Raw genomic sequence first — 14,541 nt, 5'->3', positions numbered from 1 at the left:
ATGGAAATTTTCATACACGAAGTAAGCAGAAGAGCATAATAAACCTTGTTTACACATCACCCAACTTCAACAATTACCAACAGTCTGCCATGCTTACATCAATCTACACCTCCACTTCCACCCCACTTTCCACATCCTTTTTTTTTTTTTTTAAGTAGTCTTTTTCCTTTTAGGTAAAATTTATTTAAATGAAAATCACAAATCTTAACTGTACTATTTTGACAATTTGGATGCACCTGGGTAACACACATCCCTATTACAGTGTAGAATATTTCCATCGCTCCCAGAAAGTTCCCTTGGGCTTTTTCTCAGGCAACCTTTTCCCCTCCCCTTCTAAGAGGCTACCTCAGTTCTGATTTTTCTTTTTTAACCTTAGTTTTGCCTGCTCTTGAATGTTCTATAAATGGATTCATTCATATGTAGGTTTTTTTTGCCCACCTTCTTTTGCTCGGCCTAATTCTGTGAAATTCTTCCATGTTGCTGCCTATATTGATTATTGGTTCTTTTTGTTGTTGTTAATGGTTTTCCTTCTCTCTCTCTCTTTTTTTTTTGTTGCTTCCAGACAAGCTTTTCATCACTAGTCATAAAAATACAGGATCACCACTTTCCTTGCCTCACATCTGAATAACTAAAAATTCCAATGATGACAATTGAAGGCCAAATGCAGACTGATGCTGGGGTAGGTCAGTGGAGCATTGGAAGAGGATCCACAGGTCTAAATTACGTTCAGTGTTTGTCTTAATTTCTGACAATACGAGACTCATTGTTGTTGTTAGTTGTTTTTGATACAATTCCTACTCATGGAGACCCCATGTGTGTCAGAGTACAACTGTGCCACGTAGGGTTTCAAGGCTATGAGCTTTTGAAAGCAAATTGCTAGGCCTATCTTCCAGGGAGTCTCTGGTGTGTTGGAACTTGCCAGCTTTTCGGCTAGTAGTTGAGTGCTTAACCATTTGCACCACCCAGGGACCTATTAAGGACCCTGATTTGCTCCTTTTAGGGATGAGAGCAGTGCATTATATGATGGGGCTCATAATTCTTCTGTGTTCCCAGTGTGCTTATCATCGGGATGCTAGGAGCCCCCAAGAGTCAGTGCTGGTGGGCTGGAGGTGAAGCTAGAGAAAGAACTTGGGATAGTCACCTCTGAAGTAATTGAAAGCAAGTGGAGGAAGGAGTTTTTGAAGTGAGATATTGGGAGACAGCATTTACTGAGACGCCAAGTGCTATGTTAAGGGCTTTACATACATCAGACTCAAAGTTTCCTTCTTAGGGTTGCTCCACAAACAGGTAGCATCCGAAAAGGAAAAAAAGAGAGATGCAAAGAAACATCTACTCAAATAGGCAAAGGGAGAAAATAGAAACGAGTCTGCTAAAAACAATAGAAATAGAGCCAATATACTGATGAGGACTGAGGCCAGAGGGAAGGACAATTTAATCGTATATTAAACTAGCCCATACTTACAAGCCATTACTGTATTTATAAACGTTACTCAAGACTGACCTGAGGCATGCCAGCTTTCTCTGCCCTTTCGCCCCCTCTGGTGGAAGTGCTAAGCATCAGTCCTCAGGTCAAAACACCAGCAGCACAGTGAGGAGGTGAAGACAATGAGATGGTTATTTTTCTCAAACTTTAGTACGTATATAAGTTGTCTGGGGATCTTGTTAACATTCAGATTCTGCTTCAGTAGGTTGGAGCGCAGGCCTGAGATTCTGCATTTCTAACAAGTTACAACATTTTGCTAGTCCTTGCACCACACTTTGATAGTAAGGCTTTATAGCATCAATAATCAATCACCAGCGCAAAAAACCCTGACTGAGGTCTCCCAATTTGACATGGAACTGATCTCTAACTCTGACCTTTAAGTAGCTCTACATTCAACAAACAGTGGGCCTAACTCACAAATTGAAGTGTCTAAGTCCATTTGGGATGTTTTCCCAGTTGCCCCAATGATTTACTTCTGTACAAGTCATCAGCTACATCATGCAGGTGATTATATTAGAATGCTGGAATCCACTTAGGAAATGGTATGATGATTTTGTCATGTGGAGTCAGATTTTTATTTTAGAGGGTACATTTAACCAACCCTCTCATATCACAAATCAGGAGGCTGACGCACAAAGACACTGTGTGACTTGACCAAGGTCACACAGCTAGTTGAGAGCAGCAAGATTAAACTCCAGTTTCCCTAACGTCAGTCCTTATGCTATCTGTCTAGATCAATTGCCATTTTTCTGTTTCTCAAGATTAACTGGAATAATTTCCGCTAAATCCTAAGGTCATCCAAGTCCTATGTGGCAGGTCCCAAGGGTCGGGAAATATGGCAGTATACATCTCATTTTGACAGTTTTCCTCATACCTTGCTCTTCTGTAATGAAGTGTCCTACTTACTAGCAGAGTTAGTTTTTAGGCATCTAGCAAAAGAAAGAAAAAAAAAAAAATTAGACCTGGTCTTACTAGCATCACCTATCCTGGATGTTTAACTCTCGTTTTACTTTATCCTTTTAACTGAATTCAGTTATTAAAACAGGACAGATTAGGTCTTTACTAATATTCTTTAAAACTTCCCATCAAAATAACACAAATTAATTCCATATAGTGAAGTGAGAAGATTCTTAATAGGTATTTGTTGACTGAATGATTTGGATAGATGCATGAATGAATTGATTATTATATTCTGATAAGAAACCTATCATGGATAAATAGCAAACGAATGAACTTTAATAAAACCCTCCAATGAGGCCATACTTAAAATGGTTTTAGCCATGGGCCATGTAATTTCAAGTTCTTTCGTCTTCAACGTCAAAATTCACTTTAGAGTACTTAAGTGATTTTCATGCCTGACAGAGTGAAAGGTGAATTTCCAAACTGCCCTCTTCATTCCCAACAAAAAAAAAGGCACGAGAGTAAATAAAAACTTTCCGGATCCCTTTACGCATATAAGCGTAAAATGCAGACGAACAAAGTGAGTGGGCGTGTGAAGTCGTTTGTAACAAAACTCATTATCTACAGATGAAAAATTTATATTGTCAGCGTAATATCTGTGAGGCTAAGCAGGGCTGGGGAGTATATAAAAGCAGTGCACTTTGGTGCAGAAGTAGAGAGCTCAGGACAGAGAGCACTTCCATAGTTTTGAAAGAGGGTTCTCTCTTCCTCCACCTGCTCTGTTTCACGTCACAGTCTCAACAGGTAAGATCAATATTGGAATTGTAAGATTGTAGATCTTGTTTTTGGTACAGTTAAATATTCTCAAGGGAGCAAAGTATTAATTAAAGTGTTGCTCTTTCGTCTTATACTTTATTATTAACAACTCATGGAGCAGAATTGTGGTGAAAAAATAATATAAAATATACTTTCATCTACTTCAGTGTAGTGAAGCTCCAAACTGTGCCAGGGAAATAATTCAATTCAAAGATATAAAGTAGAAAAGAAAACAAGTATTCAAATCAATATACTTGTTATGAGATTTAGCTGTTATGAGAACTGCGTTTTTAAATAAGTAGAAACATTTTGAAAAATCTTTTCCCTTCGATTTAATAGATGTATATACTGCTTTGAACAGAAGGCGCCTTTTAAATTCAGCAAAAATGAGTCTATTACAGAGCCTATAACAGCAATTCCTCTTTAGTAATTGAAACCTCTGATTTTCTAAAAGACCAAATTAAAATCATCTTTCAAATATTCAAATTTCTGATAACTCTATTAAAAAAATCAAAGTCCATAAAATCAGCTCTTTGTAAATCAGACTTAACATAATTGGTGCAGAGAATAAATATTATCTATCACTTTGGATGAGTGAGAGTAATCAATAATTATTTACTGTTGATTGAAGGCCAATAGCAATTATGAAAATCTAAAAATTCTACATTCTGGAATGAAATGTTAGTAAATCTCTTTAGGAAAAAAAAAAAAATCAGATGTTCTAAAGTACTATTGAAGTTCCTAAAACAAAGACCAATTTTACAGAGATCTTTAATGTAACAAATAATTAAGTGGTATGTGTTTCCATATATACTCTGGTGGCGGAGTGGTTAAGAGCTTGGCTGCTTACCAAAAGGTTGGCAGTTCGAATCCACAGCTGCTCCTTGGAAACCCTATGGGGCAGTTCTACTCTGTCTTATAGGGTCGCTTTGAGTCAGAATCGACTCCACAGCAACGGGTTTGGTTTGGGGTTTTTTTCCAGTAGAGAAAATGAGCTAACCAGGTTAAAAAGTACCTATTTGGCCTGTATTTATGTATTATGTCTCCTTTCCTTGGTCTAAAATTAATCTTTCTAAATGATTTCCTACTCAAGAAATACCATTTTTATCATATTGTACTTTTAAATTTGAGTGGAAAATTATGGTTCTCACCAAACCATAGGTTCTCTCCTGAGGCCATCCGAACAGAGTGAAAGTATTTTGAAATTATTGTCTTATTAAATAAGATTTTGATACTAAAATAACATAAATATTTTCCTTCTCAGCAGTGGTATCCAAACAATTAACTCTGGTCTTAAATTTTCACAATTCCAAAGCCTTTTACAAAATGAATAAATGAGATTTAAAAACCAAGTTCTTTCTTTAAGTAGGACTTGTTTTATTGCCTGTAAAGGACTTCAAATATTCATTTCTTTAGGGTTGTTTCTTCTTTATCAGTTACCACAGGGGCAGAATACCACCTGCTTTAAATCTGCCTCAGTAGAACATAATGGAAAATATTGTAAAACCTTTAGGAGCCTTGGGTGGAGGGAAGTATTTAGAACTAAACTGACAGCTTTCAGTCTTTTATAAGAAACTTTTCAACAGTGGGGTAATCCTACAAAGAACTGCTTGCTTTAATTTTTAAAAATTCCTGAAAACATGAATATTATAATTGAGTTATTAGATGACACTACCTAAATATATAGCAACGTTCCCAAAGTTTTCTGAAGCATAGCAAAATGCCAACTTACTAATTTAATGTTGATGAATGAAGGTGAATATATAATTCTTATTATGTTTGTTTGCCGAATTAACCACACAGTCTTAAGAAGACTTGATCTTTCAAAGAAAAAAGTTACCGTTCCAGGTATTACAGTCTCCAAGTTGTAGTGCCAGAGACAGATAGTAAATATGGCTAGGATGTTAAGGAAAAGATTGATAGTTTTAAATGATAATATTTGTAAAATCCTTATTTCAAACCAAATGTCATTTGCTAAAAATACTCATTCAAATTATTTATGGATAAGCATAATCTAACTTGGATTGAAATCCCCACTTCTCAAAGTGCTTGACTATCCCTAGTCAAGCACGGCTGAGCTTGAAAGTAACATGGAGGAGTCCACGACAAATACCAGACTTGAGGTTTCCATTCGGAAGATAGAGGTGCTAGCTCTGTGGGGACGCTGCCCGCATTCATGCTGGCCTCTGTGCACACTGCGTGTCACATCTGCTTGTGATACTAGGACAAGCAACCAGTCGTACCATACAAACAGGTCTAGTGTGTCACTAGCAATAAATGACATATCCTGGACTAAGTCCAATTATAAAGCAACCTGGGGACTTCCAAGACTTCAGAGGCAAGCACTGATTTTCTTTATGACAGTAATCTCTTAGTTTCTTAGTTGTGACTGTTCAAGTTGCCAGAAGCATTAGTTCTCGTTGCAAATTGCTTGTCTTTAAAATGATTTTTTTTCCCTTTAATTTAGAACAGGTCAAAGCACCCTAAAATACCTCAAATCTGTTGGCCGCTTTATAATTACAAAGTCTAGACCAAGTTACACTATTTAAAATATAAATGAATAATACATCTGAACCGACAGCTGGTATGCCAAGTTGTAGCCTGAGGCTGCTTTAAGATGGTTGAAATGCAGTATAATGTAAATGCTTGGAAGTGAAGGACTATTAATTGAAAGCCAGACTGATAGTGAGGGGGGGCAGCATTATGGATAAGGTGCCATTCAGGCTAACCATATGTAGCATATCATCTACAGGGGAGATTTTAAACGTTTATCGTGGTCATTTTCTATTTCAATCCTGGAAATGAGCCTTCTAATCATTGACAGAAGTGTCCTACATTAATGAAAAACCTTAATGGTGGAACACATCTTTTGTGTCCCTTTTTTGCCTCCAAAAATTCTGGGGAAAAATATAATCTACTTTTTGAAATTAAACTGGAAATATGATCAGAATAAAACTGATAAGACTGGATTTTTCTTTCCATTTAGAATATGTACTTAGTCAAAATCAAACTAATTTAGTCTGACATGTTTAAATATGATTGCCTGCTTCTTTCCCTCTCTCCCTCTGTGTTCTGACAGGCAGCAAAAATGAGAAGCATTTACGTTGTGGCTGGATTGTTTGTAATGCTGATACAAGGCAGCTGGCAACATTCCCTTCAAGACACAGAGGAGACATCCAGGTAGTAAATCCTTAGACTTAAACTAACATACCACTATGGTTAGATTAATGCCTGTGAAAACTACGTTTAGTAAATAAGGTTTCAGTAACTTACAGTAAATACTCTTTGCACAAAATTCATATGCTTAAAGTGTCACTGTGATAAAGGCAGGCTTTTTTGGAGTATAGATAAAAGCATGTGTTGTTTCATAACCAAAAGGATGAGAAAGGTTGGAAAATATGCTACTTGGGAAATTACAGTTTTTTGAATTCTTCGGATTATCCTGTCTATCCATCCATTCATTACTCACACTGCATAGATTAGCTTAATTATTCACACCAACTCTTTTCTCTTTGTTATTCCTTCTTAAAAAACGTTGTTTCTTGCTAATTGTAAAAGTCATACATGTTCATGTATTCATACAAGTTCATATGATGAATTTGAAAAGTAGGTCAAGTATGCAAAATTCTACTACGCAGAGAAAATTATTCATAATAAAAATTCCTTTCTTGTAGTTTATATATATATATAGTATACAAAATATTTCTCAGAACATAATACAGCTTTGCATCATGCTTTTTCTCTTAACATTACATTGTTAGCTTTTCCTGAAATTGTTAAAAATATCTATTAAATGTGTAATAGTTAATGGCTGCATACTAATCCATATAAAAAATGTACAATAATTTACGAGAAGTTATTCCTTCTTTGCTGGACACATAAGAGGTCAGAAATTTTCCCACTACAAATAATGTTGCAGATAACTTTTGGTACCTACCTTTTCTTTACATTTCTGACTAGTTTCTGAGGATTGATTCCTAGTAGTAGAATTACTGTGTCAAAGGGTTTCATGAATTTAAACCTTTTATAGTATCTTGCAAATTAACTTTCTAGAATAATCACTCATGCACACTGCCATCAACAATATAGAAATACTTTTCTCACAGTGACCTTACCAGTATTTAATCTTTGCTAATCTGGCAGATAAACATGGTATCTCATTGTTGTTTTAATTTCCATTTCTGAGTATTAACCACATTGAATATTTTTCCATATATTTACCATGGAAACAACTGTGATTACTGACATGTGGATTATCCACTATATAATATCAAATTCGCAAGTGGGCTTTTTCTTGCCTTTATTTGGACTTCTGAAAGTCTTTCTTCCACCGTTAGCTACCATATCATGAGATAACTGAGCTATGTTTTTATATTAATATATGCAAAACAGAATTGGAACCATAAAACTGCTGCCCCAACTAATAATTTGGGACTCTTCACTCTTTTAAAATATTCAAGTCACTACTCTCTTCTGCCTTTATTAGCATAATCATGAGCAGATTAATTGGTTGAAAAGATTTACTAATCCTATTTCAGAAAAAAATTAGTCAGTTAAGAAATTTGTTACTAGAATTCAGAATAGGAGTGTACTCAACTATAATAAAACTATGGGATTCCAGTGACAAGCTAAGCTCTCTTTGCACTGTGTACTGATATACCCTAGGTGCCTACATTACTGCTTCATGCAGCCCTGTATTTTGTAGTGAAGATAATCCTCGAGTGAGTGTACAGCAGATTTTTATGTTGCACCAATCACTGTTCTTCACAGTTCATTCTCAGCTTCCCAGACAGACCCGCTCAGTGATCCAGATCAGATGATTGAAGACAAGCGCCATTCACAGGGCACGTTCACCAGTGACTACAGCAAGTACTTGGACTCCAGGCGTGCTCAGGATTTTGTGCAGTGGTTAATGAATACCAAGAGGAACAGGTAAAAGTTCTGAACCTGGTCTGAAATTTGCACACAAATATATTACTTTAATACATCTTAAATCTCTCCTGCCTTTCTTAACTTATCACGTTCATCAAATAGTGCCCATAACTCTTTCAATTTTGGTACTTTCCAAGGTTGATGATGCTATCCTTTGTATTATGTCTCTGAATGCCCTATCCTTCCCACCTCCAAACCCGTACCTACTCTTCACGGTGACATATACCTTAAATTATTTTCCCAACTGTGGTCTTAGCAATATTTACTCTCTTATTCATTTTCCCTTAAAACTGAAAGCCTACTTTTGTGGAATGTGCAGAGTTAGGAATCTAATTTCTGGCCAAAAGATAGAGCAAATTCACCATTACCTTGTAGGGTTCAAACACACAACTGTGACCACATTAAAACTATCCCTAGTCAAGCTAATCATGGTGAGGAATAGCAATAAATGCATTCCTTTTCTTGTAGAATGCATTCCAAGATATGCATTTAAAATTACAGCCTAGCTGCACAGCATAAAGAGAGAAGAAGGCAAATAAAACACAAGCTTGTAGTATGACATACATTTTAATGTTGGATATTCTTTGGGGGGGTTGGGTTTTTGCTGCATCTAGGCTACTGGAGGAAATCATCTGCAAGAGTTTCACAGAAATGGTGGAATTTCACAATTTCTTTGGAGAGTGGCCCACAAGAGGAAGGGAGTTCTGCATACAGAGTAGCTGAAGGAATCTAAAATTCAGGAAAAGGACATGGATTTATCTGGATAGAATGGAGAAGGGAGGGAGAGAGAGAGAAGAGATCATGTGCGAGCAAGAGGGATAGGAGAGAGAGAGAGTTGCTGCTAACAAAATGTTCTTAAAGCACAGGGTACATTCAACTGCAGGAAACATGGCCATTGTGGTCAGAACAGATGTTGGGAGAAGTCCTTGATAAGAACAACAAGTGAGGCCATCAGTTAAACGTGAGAAACCACAAATTTCTGAAAATGAAAAAGAGTTTTTATTTTCCAGAAAGAGAATGCCACAACTGGTTACATGAATGCATAATAATCCTTGCTTACAGGTGATTTCTGTGGTGTGTTTAAAATGAAACTTTCCAGGGGTAATATATGCCAGAAAGACTGAGAACAGCTGATTGCTCCCCTCTGCAAAGCACTCTGCCACACATGAAGTTGATATGGGGTCCATCTTCTTAGCTTTTTTCATTGCTAATTGATCACACAATTCCTTTAATCCACTATCATGTGGTCCTTTCAATATCAGTTTGAGATACTCCTTTGGTTTCCCTTAAAACAATTAACTAACTCTGACCCAATGCTTACTAATACCAAACAGTTTTCTTGCTGGAGAGTAGCATTACGCAATGGAGAGTCTGTATCTACTGAGACTCACGTAAAAGTAATGCATCTTTTCATAGCCAGTGACACAGATAAGCAGAGGAGGTAAAAATGGGTGTTCTGGGAGGAGGTTTTAGCTGCTCCTTAATTATTAGTCCTCTCCCACCCATCTTCAATCCAAACAATTAATGTAGCTTTAAGACTAGTCCTCCAGCCAACCCTCCTCCCAAATTTTCCCTAAGCCCCTCCTACGTAGAATCCCAAACTCAGAAGCTGCCACTGCTTATAGGTGAGAACCATATTGCCAGAGAGACAGATCTTCAATTTAATGTTCACATTTCTTTCAGGAATAACATTGCCAAACGTAATGATAAATTTGAGAGACATGCTGAAGGGACCTTTACCAGTGATGTAAGTTCTTATTTGGAAGGCCAAGCTGCCAAGGAATTCATCGCTTGGCTGGTGAAAGGCCGAGGAAGGCGAGAGTAAGTCTGTACATTCTTATTTGACATTCTTTTTTTTCCTTGATGGTGAAAACTTAAATCTAGAGTTATCTATATATGGATCTGGATTACGGGAGCTAATTAGTATAGTCTCAAAAAGTAAGGAAATAACCCTGATTGGTAGGAGACTGTATACAAAAGTCTAGTCTGATTCATCTTTGGTAGGAAGCATTAATAATAGAGTCAAATAGGTTACATTTTATCCCCCATTATTGTTATTGTTGTTAGGTGCCATTGAGTCAGTTCCTACTCCTGGCAACCCTACGTACAGAACAAAACACTGCCAGGTCCTGTGCCATCCTCACAATCATTACTATGTTTGAGCCCATTGTTGCAACCACTGCGTCAATCCACTTTGTTGAGGGTCTTCCTCTTTTTTGCTGATCCTCTATTTTACCAAGCATGATGTCCTTCTTCAGGGGTTGGTCCCTCCTGATAATATGTCCAAAGTATATGAGGCAAAGTCTCACCATCCTCGCATCTAATAAGCATTCTGGCTGTACTTCTTCCCAGACAGATTTGTTCCTTCTTCTGGAAGTCCATGGTATATTCAATATTCCTCACCAACACTATAATTCAAAGGCATCAATTCTTCTTCAGTCTTACTTTTTCTTTGTTCCACTTTTGCATGCATATGAGGCAATTGAAAATACCATGGCTTGGGTCAAGTGCATCTGAGTCCTCAAAGAGGCATCTTTGCTTTTTAACACTGGAAAGAGGTCTTTCACAGCAGATTTGCCCAATGCAATACATCATTTCATTTCTTGACTGCTGCTTCCATAGGCGTTGATTGTGGATCCAAGTAAAATGATATCTTTGGCAACTTCAGTATTTTCTCCATTTATCATGGTGTTGCTTATTGGTCCAGTTGTGATGATTTTTGTTTTCTTTATGTTGAGGTGTAATCCATACTGAAGGCTATAGTCTTTAATTTTCATCCTCCTTTATAGTTGTGCTATAATTAGGGGAATAATTTGTCATCCAAACCAAGAGGGTTTTGAGAGTAAATAGGGAGCTTTTGTTAACTACAAGGGAAGACAAGCTTAAACTAGGACTGCCCCAGGAAAACTAAGGATAAAGAAAAAGAAGACAGCGGGAGTAAAGGAGAATGAAGAACACCAAAGACACAAGGAAAGTATTAACCCAAGAGACAGAAAGGGCCATGTAGACCAGAGACTTCATCAGCCTGAGACCAGAAGAACTGGATGGTGCCCGGCTACCACCAATGACCACCCTGACAGGGAACAAAACAGAGAGACCCTGATGGAGTGGGGGAAGGGTGGGGTGCAGAACTCAAATTCTAGTAAAACGACCAGGCTTAATGGTCTGACTGAGACTGGAGGAACCCCAGAAAGCATGGCCCCTGGACTCTCTGTCAACTTGGAACTAAAGCAATTCTTGAGGCCAGCTCTTCAGACAAAGATGAAACTGGACTGGACATAAAATGATACTCATAAAGAGTGTGCTTCTTAGCTCAAGTAGATACATGAGGTTAAATGGGCAGCTTTGGTCCGGAGATGAGATGAGAAGGCAGAGAGGGTTAGGAGCTGGTTGAATGGACATGGGAAATCAGGGGTGGAAAGGAGGAGCGTGCTGTCACAGTATAGGGAGAGCAATTAGGGTCACATAACAATGTATGTATAAATTTTTGTATGAAAGACTAACTTGAATTGTAAACTTTCACTTAAACTACAACAATATAAAAAAAGATAAAGGAATAATACTGAAAACAAAGTTTGACATTAAATGTTTACAGAAGTGATCAACATATATTTATACATTAGTAAATATTCAGATAAAAAGTTGATGAAGACTGAAAGGAATCAAATATAAGATGTTTAGGGAAATGACACTCAAAGTAGAGATAGGCGGAAACATCTGTATATTGAACTATGTACCCAATTTTTTATGGGACTGTCATTGGCTGCTAAGCAAAAGTTTGGCAGTTTTGGCAGTTCGAATCCACCAGCCACTGCTAGAAAACCCTATGGGGTAGTTCTTTTCTGTCCTATAGGGTCACTATGAGTCGGAGTCGACTCGAGGGCAAAGTTTTTTTTTTTTTTTTGCTTGTTTTTTTTATGGGTCATATAAAATCCATTAAACAACCAAAGTTGAAAATGAAATTAAAGTCCATCTCATTTTCTCATGATCATTTTGATTGACATTTGAAATACGAGGGACAGAAAATTTATGTTGAACTGATTTTTTAATGAGATTTAAGACAAGCTTACTGAGACTTAAAGAGATCTCAAGACAAAAGGGAAGTAGTATTGTGGTTTGGTTTTGAACATATTAACAACCGAACTTGCAAAACTAATGGTAAAATAGTTGCTTACACTTGAGGATATTTTATTGGGTTTCACAGGGATACAAAAATTCTGCTATGGTAAACTGATGAAAAAATATAATATGCACTGAGTTTTAATCCCTTCTTTCTTCAGTTTGTAAGGCTGTTCTGAAAATCGCTGGTTTTACAGTATACTTTTTATCAAATTGTAAGCAGATTAATAGTCTCAGCAATAGCTTCTGTTGCCAATATACTAAGATTTTTGAAGCATCCTGGAATATTGAAAAGGGCATGAAGTTACACAGGCTTGATTTCAGATCCTATCGCTGCTCCTTATTACCTGAAAAATTTCCTTTCAGATGCTCACCAGTTCATACTGGTTTCTATGAGATTTTTCATAGTAGGATCTCAGTAAATAGAAACTTCATTGTTTTCTCAATGACTCTCGCATACGTTAGCAGTGAGAGGTGATCAATAAGCACTTATTGAAAACATTTAACTAATTTTAACTCTCTTTTTCTTAGCTTCCCAGAAGAAGTCACCATCGTTGAAGAACTCCGCCGCAGACACGCCGATGGGTCTTTCTCTGATGAGATGAACACTGTTCTTGATAATCTTGCCACCCGAGATTTTATAAATTGGTTGCTTCAGACAAAAATTACTGACAGGTAATTGCATTTTAGTCAATTCTGAAAACTATCAAAAGTTTCTTAAATATTTGTTGTATTGCTACAGAATGTTCTCTATGTGGGGGAAAGAGTCTTCCCATTCATTATAGACTTAAAAATATGCATATTTAAATCATTTGAGGGTACATTATTATATTCATTTTTGATCACTGCAGTTTTATTCATTCACTCATTGATTCCAAAAACATTTACTGAATATCTATAAGGGATGAGACACTAGGAACACAGATATGAATAAAATATGGAGAGTGTTAAGTCATTCACGTATTAGTATCACATTGCAACTTGTTATATATATTGAAGTTTTAGCACAAAGATAAAATGCCAATATATATGGCATTATATACTTAATGTAATAAGCATAGTAGTAAGAATCTAAACACCAAAAAATAAGCACTTATCTTGAAGGATATTAATTCCTTCTTATAATTATTCATAATTGTATTTTTTGATGGAGAGATTTTAGGATAAATCATCTCTCAGCATAAGTATTCAGAGTCCAAAGACTGAGGTATTTATAAGATAAGAGACTGATAGATAGCTTTTATCAGGATAAATCATTGAAATTTTTCCTGGATATGTTAACAGTATCGTCTGGGTATTACAGCTATATTAAATCGCTGCCTTTGTTTTTTTTTTTATCTCTAGGAAATAAGGTTTGTCACCATTCAAGACCATCTTCATAACATCACCTGCCGGCCACTTCGAAAATGTTTGAAATTTTAAGTTCTGTAAATTTAAAGAGATGTATTCTGAAGCCATATTACTTTGCATGCCAATAAATGAATTTTATTTTAGTGTTCTGTAGCCAAAAGATTGTAAGTGGAATAAACTATTGTGAAAAGATTGCTAAAATATCAGCTTTAAAATATAGAAGTGCTGTATTATCTTACTTTCTTCTTATTTTTGATGAAGCACCCCAACCTATTTGCATTTAGCAATGAAATTATTTTTCTATATCAATTTGTACATATTATTTCCATCACAATGTATCTACATTATAAGATAGAAGGGAAAGACTTATAGCCACAGTGGTGAAACTGGAAAGAAAATGACCTTCTTGGAACCATTGTCATTAAAATGCTCAGCTTTCAATTTATCGAAGATAGACTTAAAAACAGTTTTCAAGCTTCTTTACCATTGTCTATTTTTTGTCTATTTGCCTCTCTTCCTGGTGCCCCTACTCCTTCCAAACAGTCCTTCTTTCTAAGCTGGTAGCCCACATGCCAAATCTGGTCCATAGACATGATTTCATGCTTTGAACGGCTGCACTGAGCTTTAACATTTTGAGCCAACATTGAAAGATCAGGGTATTTTATATAAAAAATATTGACTTCAGGCTTCTCTTAAAAAACTGGATAGTCAGTTAACATTAGACACAAAGGCAAGTCTCCTCTGGAGCTGAGTAGCAGCTGCCTCTTTTGGAGGGTCACATGCTCTACAGCTCACAACAGTGCCCCCTACACACACACACACATGCATGCGTGCACACACACATATGCACACACATCCCACATAATGTACACTTGGGCACTTATCCCTGGCCCACTTAATGCATATCCCTCACTGCCTGGCACCTGCAGGCATTTGAGTCT

The 14,541-nt window shown here is 36.7% G+C and overlaps 1 protein-coding gene across 1 annotated transcript; it reads left to right on the top strand.

The window, feature by feature from the left end:
• The first annotated feature begins 2,947 nt into the window (after nt 1-2,947).
• On the top strand, nt 2,948-14,077 carry GCG (glucagon). Its single transcript, XM_004375426.2, has 6 exons — nt 2,948-3,187; nt 6,279-6,379; nt 7,970-8,131; nt 9,815-9,952; nt 12,782-12,925; nt 13,595-14,077. The coding sequence occupies exons 1-6, from the start codon at nt 3,011-3,013 to the stop codon at nt 13,599-13,601; spliced, it is 729 nt and encodes a 242-aa protein (XP_004375483.1). The 5' UTR covers nt 2,948-3,010; the 3' UTR covers nt 13,602-14,077.
• The last annotated feature ends 464 nt before the right edge of the window (nt 14,078-14,541 follow it).

The sequence above is a fragment of the Trichechus manatus genome, unplaced genomic scaffold (genome assembly GCF_000243295.1).
Source record: "Trichechus manatus latirostris isolate Lorelei unplaced genomic scaffold, TriManLat1.0 scaffold00036, whole genome shotgun sequence".
Taxonomy (NCBI): Eukaryota; Metazoa; Chordata; class Mammalia; order Sirenia; family Trichechidae; genus Trichechus; species Trichechus manatus.
Note: the sequence above shows the minus strand (reverse complement) of the source record. Positions and strands in the feature narration are given on the sequence as shown.

What these genes read in the sequence shown, in the direction of transcription:
- GCG (XM_004375426.2), top strand. Translation starts at nt 3,011, where the DNA reads ATGAAAAATTTATATTGTCAGCGTAATATCTGTGAGGCTAAGCAGGGC. An exon ending in GACACAGAGGAGACATCCAG is followed by an intron (nt 6,380 to 7,969) that starts GTAGTAAATCCT and finishes TGTTCTTCACAG; the next exon opens with TTCATTCTCAGCTTCCCAGA. An exon ending in AAAGGCCGAGGAAGGCGAGA is followed by an intron (nt 9,953 to 12,781) that starts GTAAGTCTGTAC and finishes TCTTTTTCTTAG; the next exon opens with CTTCCCAGAAGAAGTCACCA.